Here is a 19,122-nt window from a genome sequence, read left to right on the forward strand (position 1 = left end):
CATCACCAATTCCTAACAAGCCAAATTCCAAAACAAAATTGGAATCTAACCACTGCTTTCCAGCTTGGTCTTCATCATCTTGTTCCAACCCAGCCTTATCTCTCACTGGGACTAGATTGATATTAGGTGCCTCCTGATTGGTCCCCAGACCTGTCTACATGGAACAGTGAGAAGAATCCTGTATTTCTTCTCCTCAAATCCCTCAGAAGCTCCTCACCTGAAAGAAGCAGACCCTGCCTGATTTAGCCCTGCCCCCTGCCACCTCGTCTGTCACCCCTTGGGCTCCCCATGTTCTCACACCGCCCTCCACCCACGTCTTCTCTACCTCAGGGCCTTTGCGCATGTTGTTCCTTTCACCCACAATGCTCTTCCTCCAGATTCTGAACTCATTGGCTTCTCCTTTTCCTTTGGGGTCAACAGAAATATCTCCCCCTCAGAGAAGCCTTTCTAGACCCCAGTCTAGCACCCCCCTCCTTCCCCGAGTTGTTTCAGGCTCCCTCCTTATTCCCTCATCAAATGTCTCCCAATCAGTTGTTATGAGTGTTTGCCTCATTGGATGCCTGCTCTGTGACATGAGGGACAGGGTATTCTCGATTTATTGCTGGATCCACAGTGTGGAGAACAGTGCAGTTCATGTGGGCTCAGTAAATATCATAGTTAGTTATGCTGAGGGGAAGTGGGAGGGAGTGAATATGTGTAGCTGCTATGTATGTGGATGGATTTTTCCTGTGTAAGATTATTGGTGATCCTGTAGGGCTGTGTATCTTATCATGTCTTAATTACTTAATGTTACCATCATGTTTTCTCATCAATTTAACGTGGTTACAGATGATTTGCAAAAGCTGTTATTTCTAGTCTCAAACCTAAAAGCCTATAAAGTGTCATGTTGAAATACTTCACTTTCACTCTCTTCTTGCAGAGGAACTTTGTGCTCTACCCTAACCTAACAATATATATGGGGCTGATAGCCAGAATGCAGAATTAAAATATTTTAAAGATTTCAGTTTGTTGGTAATCCGTGCCCTCCCTGACTGTGGGCCCACAAGGAGTCTTCCTTCTTCCTTGGGAGGTCCGAGTGGGCCAGGGCATTAGGCCTGGATGCCAGCAAGGCAGTGGCGCCCCCTAGAAGACTCTGAAACCCTAGTGAGCAAACACTGGGGGCCCCTTTGGCCCCTGCATGGCTGTGACCACCTGCCGATACTTTCTCACAGCCTCCCTCATATGGCTACTGTGGGGAACTGCAGCCTCCTCATTGTATTTTCTATTAACATCTCCTGCCATGTATACCATTTCTGTTTAATATTCTCATGTTACTGGACCTTTTTGCACCTTAAACTAGGAATTTCCTATTTTCTCCAAATATTTATATCATGTTTTCTTTCATTGTTGTGTGAATAATCTCTCTCAAGTAAAAGGACTTGAAGTTCTCATGCTGCTGTTTCAATGTGATCTTTTCAGAATCTGTCAATATCACTGTTACCCTTTTCAAACTATAGTAATAGTATCTATATTAATGATATCTATAGTAATGATTCTCCAACTCGGGTAAGGATGAACTTGATTTTTTAAATCTAGTGATTTTAATATATGATTTTTTTTTTCTTTCTGACTTACTTCACTCTGTATGACAGATTCTAGGTCCGTCCACATCTCTACAAATGACCCAGTTTCATTCCTTTTTATTGGCTGAGTAATATTGCATTTTATATAAGTACCACATCATCTTTATCCATTTATCTGTCAATAGGCATTTAGGTTGCTTCTGTGTCTTGGCTATTGTAAATAGTGCTGCAATGACCATTAAGTGTATGTCTTTTTGAATTACGGTTTTCTCAAGGTATATATGCCCAGGAGTGGGATTTCTGGGTCATATGATACTTCTATTTTTACTTTTTTAAGTGCCTCCATACTGTTCTCCATAGTGACTGTATCAATTTACATTCCCACCAACAGTGTGGGAGGGTTCCCTTTTCTCCACACCCTCTCTAGCATTTATTGTTTGTAGACTTTTTTGATGATGGCTGTTTGGATGAGTGTGAGGTGATACCTCATTGTAGTTTTGATTTGTATTTCTCCAATAACTGGTGATCTTGAGCATCTTTTCTTGTGCCTCTTGGCCATCTACATGTCTTCTTTAAAGAACTGTCCATTGAGATCTTCTGCCCATTTTTTGATTGGGTTGTTTTCGGTGCTCTGTGCTGACCTAGAGGGGTGGGATAGGAGTGGGTGGGAGGGAGGCCCAAGAGAAAGGGGATATATGTATACATATAGCTGATTCACTTCATTGTGCAGCAGAAACTAACGCAGCATTGTAAAACAATTATGCTCCAATTAAGAAAAAGAAAAAAAATCTAGTAGTTTTAATGTATCTTAATTTTTAAGAACTTAGCTGACATAGTCAATTGAGAATTGTCTGCAGTATGAACTGATACTTGGCTTTATCTCCAGTTTAGGGTGTTTACTATGATGTGTACTTTAGGGTGTTTACTGTGATGAATCTGACATCATTCACTTCCTAAAAATATAATTTGGATGGGGGGAGCTGATCTTTAACTTTCATTTATTTGGGCTGGCATATTATTTTTTTAACCTCTCCCTTTCTGGTCTCTCCAAATAACACAGAGTACGTTTCCTGCTGGGTGGACGTCATGGAGAATTTAAGTTCCTGCCTCCCTCTGGCTATGCCCCTTGCTATGAAGCCTTACTTCCAAAAGAAAAGATGAGATTGGAGCCTGTCAAAGAGTATAAACGTGATGCTGAAGGAGTTCGAGATCTGTTGGGTACCACCCAGTTCCTCTCCCAAGCCTCTTTCATCCCATGCCCCATAGATACCAGTCAGGTAGGTTCAGGCTGCCAACAGGAGGCATCCCATGGAGATAATGTAATAGGGTTAAATCCTCTTTGCTTCTTCACCACTGAACTATTCTTACTATACATTTTGTAGCATTGTCATGATATATGAACAACCATTATTCTTTACATTTTCACCATATGCAACAATTGAAGTCTGAGGATTTTGCAATCCATGAGCAAGTTGAGCACTTGCTACACACCAGGCTTTGTACCAGACTCTGTGAGACACAGGCGGAAATGTCTCAAGACTTTCTGGGAATTCACAACCAAGTTGAAGAGATAAGCAAAAAAAAAAAAACACGTGTGTAATTTTTTTTTAAGTCTGACTTTCAGGCTGTGATTGACTAAGGAGCACTTAATTTAAACAGATTATCTTATTTAACCAGTAAAACCTAAATACAGTAGTCATTTGTTTGCTTATAGTTTTCCCAGTTTTGCTCTTTATCAAAACATCATGCCACTTAACTTTGACTTTTCAATAAGAAGTCGGTTTTTTAAAAGACTAGTCGAAAGTCAAATAGTGCCTTTTATACATAGCTTAAATATTTTATTGCTACTTTTCTCTGTAGTCTCCTTGTATGTCATTGACTTGGTATACTTTTTCTAAAAAAAAAAATTCTCCACGAGCTCCCCTCCTCAAACATAATTGGGATTTTTGTAAATAATGGAAACACTAATAATCATTATACTAGAGCCAGGGAGATGACACAGAAGGGAAGCAGGTCAAAGGTGCAGGCCCTTCTAAAGCAGGTGGCGATTTCTTAGCCCTAGGTTATAATCGCCAAGTAAAAGTGTCAGGCCAATGTTAGAGTCTTCCAGTTGGTCAGGAGATACTAGAAATCTGAATTTTTATATGAGCTCTTATACTTCTTATGAACTATCATCTAATAAATTAAAATGGTAATAATCGTTTATTGTTGCTACTGTAATAGTAGTCAATTAGAGAAAATAAGGGGGAGAAAAGACAACCTGAGTCCCCAGTTTGTGACCTCGGTGGAGACAGGAGCAAAGTGCTGGGAAAACATAGAGAAACTTTCCCTGAAGGTATCTGGGGAAGACACTGAGACACTGAGCTAACAACAGGAGGATAAATATTGGGGGGGTTTGTATTAAAACCTTTAGCTTCTCTTCTTTTCACAACTATTTGTAAGGCCTCCTCAGACAACCATTTTGCCTTTCTGCATTTCTTTTTCTTGGGGATGGTCTTGATCACTGCCTCCTATACAGTGTCACGAACCTCCATCCAAAGTTCTTCAGGCACTCTGTCTAGCAGATCTAATCTCTTGAATCTATTTCTCACTTCCAGTGTATAATCGTAATGGATTTTATTTAGGTCATACCTGAATGGTCTAGTTGTTTTCCCTACTTTCTTCAATTTAAGTCTGAATTTGCCAATAAGGCAGTCATGATCTGAACCACAGTCAGCTTCTGGTCTTGTTTTTGATGACTGTATAGAGTTTCTCCATTTTTGGCTGCAAAGAGTATAATCACTCTGATTTCGGTATTGACCATCTGGTGATGTGCATGTGTAGAGTCTTCTCTTGTGTTGTTGGAAGAGGGTGTTTGCTATAACCAGTGCATTCTCTTGGCAAAAATCTATTAACCTTACAAATAGCTGTGAAAAGAAGAGAAGCAAAAGGCAAAGGAGAAAAGGAAAGATATACTCATTTGAATGCAGAGTTCCAAAGAATAGCAAAGAAAGATAAGAAAGCCTTCCTCAGTGATCAATGCAAAGAAATAGAGGAAAATAATAGAAAGGGAAAGATTAGAGATCTCTTCAAGAAAATTAGAGATGCCAAGGGAATATTGCATGCAAAGATGGGCACAATGAAGGACAGACATGGTATGGACCTACTAGAAGCAGAAGACATTAAGAAGAGGTGGCAAGAATACACAGAAGAACTATACAAAAACATCTTCATGACCCAGATGATCACAATGGTATGATCACTCACCTAGAGCCAGACATCCTGGAATGTGAAGTCAAGTGGGCCTTTGGAAGCATCACTACAAACAAAGCTAGTGGAGGTGATGAAATTCCAGTTGAGCTATTTCAAATCTTAAAAGATGATTCTGTGAAAGTGCTGCAGTCAATATGCCAACAAATGTGGAAAACTCAGCAGTGGCCACAGGACTGGAAAAGGTCAGTTTTCATTCCAATCCCAAAGAAAGGCAATGCCAAAGAATGTTCAAACTACTGCACAATTGCACTCATCTCACAGGCTAGTAAAGTAATGCTCGAAATTCTCCAAGTCAGGCTTCAACAATACGTGAACCATGAACTTACAGATGTTCAAGCTGGTTTTAGAAAAGGCAGAGGAACCAGAGATCAAGTTGCCAACAAACGTTGGATCATCGAAAAAGCAAGAGTGTTCCAGAAAAACATCTTCTACTGCTTTATTGACTATGCCAAAGTCTTTGACTGTGTGGATCACAACAAACTGTGGAAAATTCTTAAAGAGATGGGAATACCAGACCACCTGACCTGTCTCTTGAGAAATCTGTACGCAGGTCAGGAAGCAACAGTTAGGAATGGACATGGAACAACAGACTGGTTCCAAATAGGGAAAGGAGTACGTCAAGACTGTATATTGTCCCCCTGCTTATTTAACTTATATGCAGAGTACATCATGAGAAATGCTGGACTAGATGAAGAACAAGCTGGAATCAAGATTGCCAGGAGAAATATCAATAACTTCAGATACATAGATGACACCACCCGTATGGCAGAAAGTGAAGAACCAAAGAGCCTCTGGATGAAAGTGAAAGAGGAGAGTGGAAAAGTTGGGTTAAAACTCAATATTCAAAAAACTAAGATCATGGTATCCAGTCCCATCACTTCATGGCAAGTAGATGGGAAAACAGTGACAGACTTTATTTTGGGGGCTCCAAAATCACTGCAGATGGTGACTGCAGCCATGAAATTAAAAGACACTTGCTCCTTGAAAGAAAAGTTATGACAAACCTAGACAGCATATTAAAAAGCAGGGACATTACTTTGCGAACCAAGGTCCATCTAGTCAAAGCTATGGTTTTTCCAGTAGTCATGTATGGATGTGAGAGTTGGTCTATTAAGAAAGCTGAGCACTGAAGAATTGACGCTTTTGAACTGTGGTGTTGAGAAGATTCTTGAGAGTCCCTTGGACTGCAAGGAGATCCAACCAGTCCATCCTAAAGGAGATCAGTCCTGAATATTCATTGGAAGGACTGATGCTGAGGCTGAAACTCCAGTCCTTTGGCCACCTGATGTGAAGAGCTGACTCATTTGAAAAGACCCTGATGCTGGGAAAGGTTGAAGGCAGGAGAAGAAGGGGACAACAGAGGATGAGATAGTTGGATGGCATCACCAACTCAATGGACTTGCATTTGAGTAAACTCTGGGAGTTGGTGATGGACAGGGAAGCCTGACTGCAAAGAGTCAGACACAACTGAGCGACTAAACTGAAACTGAACTTGTATTAAAACTAGAGCTGGGCAGCAGTTAAAGAGGTAAAAACAGATCTTACTTAGAATCTCTTGCAGTAGAGTTAAGGGAACCCCATTATAGAGCTGGGGTCAGTTCTGAACACAACACAGACAGGTGGAGATTTACAGCCAAGGAACAGTGTGGGGTGGGGCGGGCATGTCAGTGATGCAAAAGTAGTAAGTGGAACATTGGGGTCGGGATGGATTCTTACTAAACTGACCTAACAGTTCTCACTGAAGGCAGGTCTGAGTGATCTGATATCACCTGGGGGAGGATGGGGGGCAAATAAATTTGATCAGACATGGTGGGTGATCAGATATCAAGGGTGTGGGCTCTCAGTAAACTGAATTAGCAAGATTCTTGCTAAAACTGGAATCCTGAAGACAAGGCCCAAGGATTGAGCCTAGAGGAAAAATAGCTCAGAAGCACCCATCTATAGATTGGGCCAAGGAGAGAGTCTTTGTCATTTGTCATATGGCATGGGAGCAGGGATAGTATACATATTATGTGTATTATGGGGAGTACTAATAAGAATAAAGGATGCATATATAAGGGCACAGAATTGTGAGACAGTGTGACCTTTGGGGAGAATTTCAGGAGATTTGGAAAGATGTGTTTGGGAGGACTGTGATGAGAGGACTGAAGAAAGGCACTATATTCTTGATTAATACATCTAGTCTGTGTCTTTGGAAAGTCAAGGGGTACTTGCAGATGCTCAAAAGGAGAGTGTTTTGATGTAGTTGTATTATTGTCAGCTCATCACTCTGGTCACAGTGTGAAAAATAGATTGGTGGGAGTTGGGGAGAGCAATTGTGAACGGTCTTGTAATGGTCCAGGTAGAAAATAACAAGGTTGAGTGATGTGAAGGAGGGGAACCTTCAGAAAGATGTAGGAAATAAGCATGTTGGATTTTGTGACTGATTAGTTGTGGTTGGTGGTGGGGGTGGGGGGGGCGGGTGGGAAAGTGGGAGTATAATGCCAAGACAAAAGACACCAAGATGGCTTTCAGGTTTAAGGCAATTGTGGACACATTCATTCAACAAAAAAAAGAAGTCTAAAATGAGAAAAAAAATTTAAGGAAAAATAATGAATTCTGCTTTGAGTAATATACTGAATTCACTTTGGTGGAAAAATCCTGCAGGCAGTTGGAATAGTGGATCTGAACTACAAGAGTTCAGGCGTGACCACCTGTGGATGGCTGAGATCTCTCAAGAAGAGAGCATAGGGAGAGATGGAAAGGGAGAGATGGTCCAGAGGAAGCCAAGAGAGGAAGGAGTCTCTAGAAATAGCCCCTCTTGAGTGACATGTTGTTGTTTAGTTGCTAAGTTGTGTCCAACTCTGTGACCCCATGAGCTGCAGCACGCCAGGCTTCCCTGACCTTCACCATCTCCCAGTCCCTGCTCGAACTCATGTCCACTGAGTCGGAACTGCCATCCAACCATCTCTTGCTCTGTCACCCCCTTCTTCTCTTGCCCTCAATCTTTCCCAGGTCTTTTCCAATGAGTTGGCTCTTCACATCAAGTGGCTAAAGTATTGGAACTTCAGCGTCAGCATCAGTCCTTGCAATGAATATTCAGGGTTAATATCCTTTAGTGACATGTAATGAATTCAACTGGGGTGTCTGATCTGCCTAGATTTAATGATAAGATCTTAATAAAACTGATTATCGTAATTCTGACTTCTCATTTGTTGTTTCCTTTTAGGTTGTTTTACCACCTCATCTAGAGAAAATCCGAGATAGGCTGGCTGAAAACATCCATGAGCTTTGGGGAATGAATAAAATAGAACTTGGCTGGACTTTTGGCAAGGTATGTGTTTGAGTGGCCTGGCTAGAGAGGAGGGTTGGGTTGCCTTTTACCTGGAAGAGTTCTGCAAAGACCCAAATGATAAAAAACAAAAACCTCACGAGCCCAAACCTACTTCTTACTGAGTCCAGCCAGCTCTCACTGTGTCCAGCAGCCTTGCTCGGAATTGTGTTGATCCATGGTCAGGTGTGCCAGGGAGACCGGCTCTGCATAGACCGACAGGAGACCAGGGGTCGGTCTCCTTCTTACTCCCAAATGCTGGATGTTTTCTTCAGGGAATATCGAGTGTGGTCATCCCTCAGCTTTTCCTTGAGTACCCTCACATCTTATTTCTCTTCAGAAAAAGCTGTCTTCTCTGCATGGCTGGTGAAAAGAGGCTGATTCATTGTTGTGAGTCAGAATTTGTTTATTGTGGTTTTCAGACGTATCTCTAAGATTCATGGACACTCGGAGAAGGTTAAGAAATCTCTTTCACTAGAGAACCTTGTTCAAAGAGGATGTAAATGGACTTTCTTCTGTGATTTGTGTAAGGTCATGTCCGAAGGCAGAAGGATCCATGATTCTAAAGCTTCCTATGACCCTGGCACTCTAAAATTATGTACCGTCCAGCTTAGTTACTGAAAGGGTCCCTGCACCCCAGCACTTATATATTGATATAGCTCATAAATATTCTCTTTATATGTGACCCCCTCTCTGCTATATGCTCTTGTAATGCCACAGATTTCTCCTTTGAGAATGAATCACAGTTGCAATTAAACACTTACTTCTTTGATGATTGCATTACTGCCCATAAGACTGTATCCTATCCCAGCTCACCATTGAACTCCTAAGGTCTAGCCCACAGCCCACCACCTAGTAGACATTCAGCAAGTGTTTGTGAAATAAATGAATGAATGAATGAGTGAGTTAATGTCTGGATCTGCACTGCTCAATACAATAGCTGTGGGCCACATGTGGCTGCTAAGCATTTAAAATGTGACTAGCCTGAATTGACTTATGCTGTCAATAGAAAGTACATGGTGGCTTTTTAAGGCTTTCTATGAAAAGCCAATATAAAATAGCTCAGAAATAATTTCTTAATTATTTGTTAAAATGATAAGGTTTTGAATGTATTGGGTTAAGTAAAATACATTACTAAAATTCGTTTCACCTGGTTTGGCTTTTGCTTTTGAGGGATGGTTTGTTTTGTTTGCGGTTTCTTTGTTTTGTTTTGTTTGGGGATTTTTTGTTTTGGTTTGATTTGGGAAGATTTCTGTTGCTGTTGTTTTGCTTTTCTCATGTGGTTACTAGGAAATTTGAAATTACAAACGTAGTTCCCATTGGTGGCTGTGTTTCCATCAGACAGTACTGGTCCAGAGTCTGTAGTCCTTTATGTTCTGAAGAATGCTACCCTGCAGTGGCACCAGGGTTCTATGAATTTGGGACCGGCAGGAGCATGATTGCCACGAATAAAGTTGCTTCCCTGGGAAAGTATGTTCTGAATGCAAACACGACTAGAAGCAGTGCACCGAACACAAGCCACCAGCAACCCGGGGACCGCATGTGTCACTCACTAGAGAGAAGATCGTCTATTTGTCTACCAGCAAATAGCTGTCATTGTTTTGCCTGATAGGAATTGCCTGGGCCATGTTTCAAAGTGTGTCCTTTTCTGTTTCCCCAGGCAGTGCCAGTTGTGAAAACTTAATATTGTATTCTTTCTTATGTTGTCACCTAGATACGGGATGACAATAAAAGACAACACCCCTGCCTTGTTGAGTTTTCAAAGCTGCCCGAAACTGAGAAGAATTATAACCTACAAATGTCAACTGAAACCTTGAAGTGAGTGTTTAATTGAATTGAATTTGGATTAAACAGTGAGTAGATGATTTAATGCCTTATAACTAAACTACAAACCTGTTGTCTCTTGCCTCGAAAACATGATGCATTCTGACAAATTAGCAGGAATGGGGATTATTCATGCCACGAAAGGATTTAGCATAGTGAATAATATATCCACTGTTGTTATTTAGCATATATACTTCTTTAGAGACCATTTGCTATTTGCCAGGGACAAGGAAAATGTAGGCAGAAAAAAGGAAGAGAAACTTGCAAAAGACTGATTGCCTCTTTTGTTGTTTAGTTGCTAAGTCATGTCCAACTCTGGGATCCCGTGGACCATAGCCCGCCATGCTCCTCTATCCATGGGATTTCCCAGGCAAGAATTCTGGAGTGGGCTGCCTTTTCCTTCTCCAGGGGAATTGCCTCTTTTAGTTCATGTATCATTAAGAAAAGAAGATAAGATATATAGTAGGTTCTAGGTCATAGTGGAATTGGACAACTTAACCTAAGTGTCTCCTCTCACCTACAAAATGAGGATAGTAATAGTTCTTATCTCTTCATAATTGTCTTAATGGTTAAATGAGATGCTGAATATTAAAAGGATACAGCATTTCTAAAAATCAATGGGAAAACATAGTTTAATTAACTAACATTCAACTTAAAAATAACGTTTAGTTTCTCTATGATCCCACCCACAGTTTAAACATTGATTCAGATCTTCATTTTTTTTTTTAGCCCAAGTTTATATCTCCTTTCTTGAATTCCCTTTGTACTTGTTACCTGTGCTCTCTGCCTAGTATTTCTCTGTTCGCTCCTTGTCAGTACAGAACTTTGTAACTTCAGGTTTGCTGGCATAGTGATGCTCTGTCAGGAGCCTTGTCTCACAGGAACCCATGTGTAATGTCTTCCATCACAGCGACCCTCCTCAAGGATGGGGCTTTCGTACCTCATGGTGTCCAGCACAGCTCAAGGCGCTATATATAGGGAGCACCCAGGAAATGGTTGCTGACTTCTGGGTTTGCTATTAAGGTCCCGTCTGTCCTCTGGAATCAGAGAATCAGGATACAATCCTAATGCAGATTCATAAACTAGAAAAGGTCTCCCAGAATGAACAAACTTTTTTTGTTGCATTCTTCTGCTATGTATTCAGGAGTTGTCAAACTAAGATCCACAAGCTTATCTAACCAGCCACCTATTTTGGTTAAAAAAAAAAAATGTGTATTGTAACAAAGCCAGACTCTTCATATTGTCTTGCATATTGTCTATGACTGTTTCCCCTCTGCAGTGGCAGAGGTGAGTAATTGTAACAGAGACAAGACCTAAGGACCACAAAGCCTACAACATTTCCTGTCTCACCTTTAAGAAAAAGTTTGGCAACCTGTGGTCTAAATGGATGAATATAGTCTGTTTTTATCACTTCTGATGGAGGTTAGGGCTCTCACTGTCCTCCCCCTTGCCACTGACCTTTGATTTCTCTGTCCACTACATCACAGAACTCTCCTGGCCCTGGGGTGCCACATCGCTCATGTTCACCCCGCTGCTGAGGACGATCTCAAGAAGGTCAAATTGCCCAAAAAGTAGGTGATCTTTTAATGGTTGGGAACTTTAATGCTTCAGTCTTAATGTTTAAACTGGGAGGACGGGAGGTCCATGCACAGAGGCAGGGGACCACCCGAGATACTTCCAGCACCAGGTCAGGCAGTTCCTCCAGGTGCCTGGACTGCACTCAAACCCCAAGCAGAAACCGGCTGAAGTACAGGGTTTCCAGGCTTCCTCTCTTTTTACTCCTTCTGCCTGGACCCACACTGCTATCTACTATTGTTAGTTTTGAGCCAGAAGATACGGCACTCGGAAGGATAAGCTGTCACGGTCTATAAGAATAGCAATTGGCACGAGAACTTGAATATGGTCGGTAGCCACAGCAAAGATTCACTCCTCTGGCACTGGGCCAGCCTTGTAAGTCTTGCAGAAATGGGCCTCTCTGCCAAGATTTAATTTGGCCCCTAAATCTGCATGCGTCCTTCTCATCCATACATTCACTTGTCATGTGTTCTCACACTCTCAGATACGGGCTTGCTGGCACATCCCCTGGCTCGCTTGCTCACTCACACATGTGCCAGCCATGGGGGCACACGCATTCACACCCAGGTGTCGTCATGAGTTGAGAGCCAAGGCAGCGCCAGCTCGAACCGAATGCTTATCTCCCCCTTCCTCCCTGTGAAACCCCCAGGCTCCACCCTCAGAGGCAGCTCCCAGTGCCAGGAGCCACACGTGTGAGAGGCGGCAGCTGGAGGGGTGGTTGGGTTCAGTGCTCAGTGGTCAACACGTGGTGACCTTGCCCAAGGTCAGGCATCCCTAGAAGGCGGATGAGGGACAGTATCATGTCTACAGTAGACTGTGCATCTCCTACTGCTCTGAGGTTCTTGGGTAGAGTAGCACCAGCCTGCAAGTCATCACGTTTGGGTTCTGGCCCTGATCTGAGCAGTCAGTGGCCTTGGGGTCGTGAGTGCCCCTGGACTCATTCCCACAGGACTGTGGTCAGTTGCTCTCCTGTGAGTCACTCCACGTGGACCCCTGCTTCTCTCCGGTCACGCGATGCATCTACCTGGGCTCCTGCTGAGCTTTCCCCACCCTCACATTATCTAGCGAATTACAGACAACTGTGGCTGTGATTCTTGGACTGGACAGCAAACCATGAAGGTCCTTTCAGGCTCACAAGCTCTCTAATGCTATGATTTTTTTTTTAATCCTCAAAGTGAAGGTTTAGTTTTCCAAAACTGAGCAATCATATTCTGCTGCTTTATAAGCAATCATTTGGCTCAAGGTCATGTCCTTGCCCGGTGTGTCATAACCTTTGTGTTTGTGAAGTGAGGCAAAGGAGCTTTGGGTGATGCTGAATTACACTGAGTGTGCCCGTGGTTTGCAGGGCACAGAGTAGTTTTCTGAGAAATAAGGATGGGTTTGCACAGACCATCCATTTTCTCCACTAGTCACCTCTGATCTGTAACACATATTGGCAAAAAATAGATGATGAATTAAGGGCTGCATCTAAAGACTTGAAATCAAACTGAGCTATCCTTTCTGCCAAGGGGAGAACCTGTACTTGCATGCTTAGTTACTCGGTCATGTCCAACTCTTTGTGATCCCATGGACTGTAGCCCGCCAGGTTCCTCTGTCCACGGGATTCTCCAGGTAAGAATACTGGAGTGGGTTTCCATTTCCTTCTCCAGGGGATCTTCCTGACCCAGGGACTGAACCCTTGTCTCCTGCATTTCAGGCGGATTCTTTGCCACTGTGCCATCTGGAAAACACATAGAACCTGTGACTGTAGCCTTATCTTCCTAGTATTCTGACCCTGTGCTATTGGTCAAAAATCTGAAATGGGGGAGATTTACAGTTCTGTTCAAAATATATATTTTGCATTTACTTGTAGCTACATGATGTCCAATGGCTATAAGCCAGCCCCTTTGGATTTGTCTGATGTGAAGCTGTTACCTCCTCAAGAAATTTTAGTGGATAAGCTTGCAGAAAATGCACACAATGTCTGGGCAAAAGACAGAATAAAACAAGGATGGACCTATGGCATTCAACAGGTGAGAGGTGCTGGGTCAGGCCTGATGGAGAAGCCAGGAGATGTGATCATCCACCCAACAGGCATTTTGCTTTGGTGGGTATTAGGTGGGAAGGTGGAGGTTGCCTTTGCAGTCTGTTGCTCATCCCTCAGCACATTCATTATTAATAGAATCATGGGGCTGAATGGAATTCACAATGGTCACGTTGACATTAACTGCAGTAGTACATAGGCTTACATTTAGTTTGTTAGTCCGACACACTTGTGATCAGGTTGCCTTGTGTATATGGCCTCTGGCTGCATCTTCTCTTATTCCCTGTCTTGCTGCTTGTCCCATGGAAGGCTTAGCTTTCACACACTCTTCAAGGCAAAGGTAAGGCTCACATGAATCAACATCACAGCTCAGCAGTATTTTTGGAGTGGTCCCAAGTGTGTACCACTGTAGGGGAAACTAGCTCAGGAGAGGGGCAGACCAGCCCAACGATAAGCCTGTGTCCCCTTACTTCAATCCACAGGGCCAGAGCTCCCAGGCAGAGTTCTTGGCTCATCCAAAGGCAGCAGGAGAGCCCAGCAAGAAGTTAGGTGGAGTTTACAACCATCATTCAGCCCTAAAGCACCTGGTGCACCTCTCACTCTGAAATAACCCCCTCAGCTCAGTAAGGCTCAGGATCAGGGAAGTTCACAGATAGCTGTGTGCACACGTGCTCATTCATTCCTGAGCCTCTCAACCTGCACATGTCTGGAACCAAGAAGATGACAACTAGGAAACCGTGGCAGGGAAGGGAGTGGGGAATTCAAAACAGCATGTCAGATTATGATGACTCATCACTGCCATTGTCGTCTTCTTAGTCCCCACTAAGGACCGGAGAAGGACTCTCATATACATACGTGCTATTACAGTGCAACAGCACCACCATGGCCTTGCCACCTTTTCAAATGTTTCTCTGTGAGCGGAGATGCCTCTCTGTGAAGGATCTGTTGTGAGGAGGCCATGACAGTTTAAATCATGCATGATCTTTCGTAGGGGAATAGTTACGCAAACCCCCATCTGCCTCGCCTTGGGAATGGAGGATTCTAACTAATTTCATGACACTTCATTTTATTCACAGGCTGGCATTATTAAAATGTGATTTTTACTGCTGGCCTTGATGTTAGTACAAATTTTCCATTTATACTCATTTAATCCTGAAGTGGCAAATATGTTCATTGGTAAATATCAAGCCACTCGGAGAAGAGCTGGCAGACTCACATGAGGAAACCAGGACTGTTGCTGGGAATACGTGAGTGGGACAAGCTCTTTGTAAAGATGAAATGCATTGTCTCAGATTCTCTTTTCTCTGGCTTCACGTAGGATTTAAAGAACAAAAGAAATCCACGTTTGGTGCCATATTCATTGCTGGATGAGCGTACCAAGAAGTCAAACAGGGACAGCCTTCGTGAAGCTGTCCGGACGTTTGTTGGTTATGGCTATAACATTGAGCCATCAGACCAGGAGCTAGGTAATGAGTGCAGATTGTTCATTCTGGCTCCAGTTTGCTAAACAGGTCTTCTTCTGGAGGAATACTGGTGTTCAGTAGGTCTAACTTGTGCTGTTAGAAATACTATTGGTGCTAAAGAACATTAAAAACAATGGTGAATTTTAGGAAGTTAGGGGGGTGGAGGGGGAACCATGCTGATCATAGAGCTGTGTTCCATTGACCAGATTTTTCTGTAGTGAGCACATCTATGACCCGGCCCCACAGGGAATAAGTTATCCTCCAGCATAGCTGAGCTTTTCAGGATAGTTGGTCCCAAAACCAAATTAACCATTATTTCTCTTATTTTCCAAACATGAATATCATTTCACTTTGGGGCAGGTAATGTCATCTCTCAAGTGAATTCTATCGTTGATTAAAATCACCACCTTACAAATATTTAACATGTCACTGCCACCTCATACCCCAGGGGATACCATAGGCACATGGGGCAGTAAAAAGTGGTTAAGGGGGTGGATTTGGAGTAAGACAAGCCTCAGTTCAGATCTTGGCTCTCCTCAGTTTATTGGTTGTATGACCTTGAACAAGTGAACCTCTCTGAGCCTGTTTCTTCATTGGTAAAATGAAGATAATAACACTGATTTCATGGGATTATTGGGAGGAAACACTGAGATTTAGTTTCTCCTGCAGAGCACTCACACAGTGAATGGTAGTTTGTGTTTTTATGACAGGATGATGATGGCAATGATTCTTTTATGAACATAATGTATTGACTCGCAGGAGATCTGCCATCAGCCTTTGTTGTTGAACATCCTTCGAGGAGTCCTCCCTAAATATTTAAAGCCTGTGTTCTCTCTCCCCCTCCGGCAATCTCTCCTCCCTTTCCTTCTTGATAGCTGACCCAGCTGTGGAGAAAGTCAGCATAGACAAGATCCGCTTTTTCCGGGTAGAGCGCTCTTATGCTGTGAGATCTGGAAAGTGGTATTTCGAGTTCGAGGTGGTGACCGGAGGCGACATGCGTGTTGGCTGGGCCCGGCCAGGCTGCCGACCCGACATTGAGCTGGGGGCGGATGACCAAGCCTTCGTGTTTGAAGGCAGCAGGGTGAGTCTGGCTGATGTTCACCACTCCTCAGTCCAGGTTTTTCTGCTCCAAACATTTCTCCAGAAGTGAGAAGTGCTGAGTATCTGGACCTCTGGCTTCAAAAGGGAGGAGCCACCACATGGACTAATTTAGACCATAGTACACTCATCACCTAATGTTTTGTCCCTTTGCTCTAGGGCAAAGGGGAGGGCTTGTACACTCTAGTCCTTTCTGTAATCACTTCCGTATCTACCTTGCCCCTGAACCCACAGCCCCCTCGGCAGGGGAAGCTTACAGAACACCATGCAGCCAAGCATGTGGGCCAATCTGATCACTTTGTCTTAGAGGAAGTCCAGCTCATTTACATAGCTGACTAGGTATTGGGAGACCTGGGCCACCTTTTCTGATGAGCCTTGTATACCTTGGTTTCCCACATCTATAGATAGACCACTTCTCCCTGAGCATTGTCCTTAGTAGAAAGGGAAGTATCTTGTGGAAACCAGGCACCACTGCCCATTAGGAGAAATTACTCATGGGGTCACTTCTCCAGCAGCACAGGGGCCTCTAGGACCTCCATTTCTCTAATCCCTGGGCTCTTGTTTTCTAGGGCCAGCGTTGGCATCAAGGGAGTGGGTATTTTGGACGGACCTGGCAGCCAGGAGATGTGGTTGGATGTATGATTAACCTGGATGATGCTTCAATGATCTTCACGCTGAATGGGGAGCTGCTGATCACCAACAAAGGCTCTGAACTTGCCTTCGCTGACTACGAGATTGACAGTGGTAAATCCACCAAGCTCCCCACCCCTTTCCATGTCCACAAGATGAAGGGAACTCCCCGGAGCGGGGTGAGATCTTCTGCCTCCTCACTCATGGCACACTGACCTTTGCAGATCTAAAGCCCTGGGGTGAAGACAGCTCTTATACTATCATTTTTGAAGAATCAAGACAAATAATAGAGATAGTTGATATATGCAGCATAAATGTAAGTCTGAACTTCCAGAGAGATCGACCAAGGAAAGTGTGTGTTGCTCAGTTGTATCCAACTCTTTGCAACCCCATGGACTGTAGCCCACCAGGCTCCTCTGTCCATGGGGTTCTCCAGGCAAGAACATTGGAGTGGGTTGCCATTTCCTTTTTCAGGGGATATTCCTGACCCAGGGATTGAACCCCGGTTTCCTGCATTGCAGAAACTCTTTACCATCTGAGCCAGATATAGACATAGAATGACCAAGGCGCTCACCTCTAATTCCCTGCCTTGTGCCTTGGCATGGTAATGTTCCCCGGGTTTCTCAGGATTACAAAGGAAGTGCTAATTGCACTGATGTGCACTGATGTCCCTAGCAGGAGAGAAAAGTCAATGAATTAGAATTATCCTCTTATTCTGATTTGAATTGTCATTGTGAATGTTGGTATAATTGAACTTAATGTTTTGATGAGAATCACTGAAACATGGAAGTTGACTTAGGTGCTCCTTGAATGAAATAGAATTTATTCTGAGACTCAAACATGCTGTGAAACCCAAGCACAGTTGCACTTGTTAATGGCCGGGAATAGATTACAGTCAGGTTAGTGCTTCCAGCTACACAGAGGGGCAATAGGTGCTTCTTATTTCTTGTCTACAGAACTCCCTTATGTCCACAGGCTGCTGGCACCAGGAGTAGGAACACTGGCCTGTGAGTCAGCTGGCTTGCTCCTAACAAGCTGTGGGCTCCCAGAAAGGCTTGGCTTGACTCCTCTGGGCTTTGCCTCCTTCATCTGTACCAGAAAACAGGATGATAGATCATATAAATGCCAACATCCTCCTCAGATGTAATACTCTCTGGCAGTGACTTAATACCCGCTGTGACCACACCTCTGTTCTTGGTGCTGTGCCCCTCTCTGCCTCTGCGGTACAAAGGAGGAGGAGGCAGGGAGGCTCAGAGCAGAAGAGGCTGCTCCAGGCACCTGGGTTACCCTCCTGCCTCTGTTCTTCCCCTCCTGTGACATCTCGGGTTGCTTTATTTAACCTCTTTGTGCCTCCTTTCCCCGTCTGTAAATGATTGGGGTTCTGGGTAGCTCCAATTTCTGGTACTTCACAAAAAGAGACAGTATCCTCTCCCTGAATCAAATGTTAAAAAAGATGAAATTGCAGAGGCAAGAGCAGGAGAAATGAGCATATAATTGGGGCTTCCCAGGTGGTGCTAGTGGTAAAGAACCCATCTGTGAGTGCAGAAGACATAAGAGACACAGGTTCGATTCCTGGGTGGGGAAGATCCCCTGGAGTAGGGCATGGCAACCCATTCCAGTATTGTTGCCTGGAGAACTCCATGGACAGAGGAGCCTGGCTGGCTATGGACCATAGGGTTGCAAAGAGTCGGACACAACAGAAGTGACTTAGCGTGCATGCATATTTTTAATACATATAAAATATTCTTTATTTACAATGTGTTTTAGCTTTATAAATCATTTTCACACTTTGTACAGACACCTACTATCTGCCACATGCATATCAACTGGACCTTAAAAGAGCCTTCAAGATTTTTCTAATAGCCATATATTTGGGATAATAGAAAAGCTGCAAGTCAGTGTATTTTCTTAGAAAGACAGGATGACTGGAGCAATATGGGGTCATGTTTTAATGCCTTCTAAAAAGGTTTAAAATCCGAGTTTTAAAGATGATATTTTTGGAAACAACTGGGAAAGAAGTTGCTAGCAGAAAGAATGGCCTATGTACTGGTTCCGAGGCAAAGAAGGGGGAACCATGTTGATGACATGAGGGCATTGGAGATGAGCCATCCTCTGTCACTGCTCTTTGGAAACAGATATTCACCAAGTACCCAGCACGGGAAGTGCTCTCTTCATGTTGTTGTTGTTGAGTCACTAATTTGTGTCCAACTCTTTGCGACCTCAGGGACTACAGCATGCCAGACTCCTCTATCCTCCACTATCTCCCAGAGTTTGCTCAAACTCATGTCCATTGAATCGATGATACCATCCAACCATCTCATCCTCTGTCATCCCCTCTCCTGCCTCAATCTTTCCCAGCATCAGGGTCTTTTCCACTGAGTCAGC

At 43.5% G+C, this 19,122-nt stretch overlaps 1 protein-coding gene across 13 annotated transcripts in view; it reads left to right on the top strand.

The window, feature by feature from the left end:
* Positions 1–19,122, top strand: part of RYR3 (ryanodine receptor 3) — a 548,224-nt gene that overhangs the window by 324,969 nt on the left and 204,133 nt on the right. For all 13 annotated transcript variants that reach the window (XM_043919301.1, XM_043919310.1, XM_043919307.1 and 10 more), the window contains exons 20-27: positions 2,623–2,839; positions 8,023–8,127; positions 9,839–9,942; positions 11,436–11,519; positions 13,376–13,535; positions 14,865–15,012; positions 15,885–16,090; positions 16,677–16,851. In XM_043919301.1, the coding sequence (XP_043775236.1) occupies positions 2,623–2,839; positions 8,023–8,127; positions 9,839–9,942; positions 11,436–11,519; positions 13,376–13,535; positions 14,865–15,012; positions 15,885–16,090; positions 16,677–16,851 (1,199 nt within the window). The remainder of the gene's footprint in view (positions 1–2,622; positions 2,840–8,022; positions 8,128–9,838; positions 9,943–11,435; positions 11,520–13,375; positions 13,536–14,864; positions 15,013–15,884; positions 16,091–16,676; positions 16,852–19,122) is intronic.

This window comes from Cervus elaphus, chromosome 12 (assembly GCF_910594005.1).
Source record: "Cervus elaphus chromosome 12, mCerEla1.1, whole genome shotgun sequence".
Classification (NCBI taxonomy): Eukaryota; Metazoa; Chordata; class Mammalia; order Artiodactyla; family Cervidae; genus Cervus; species Cervus elaphus.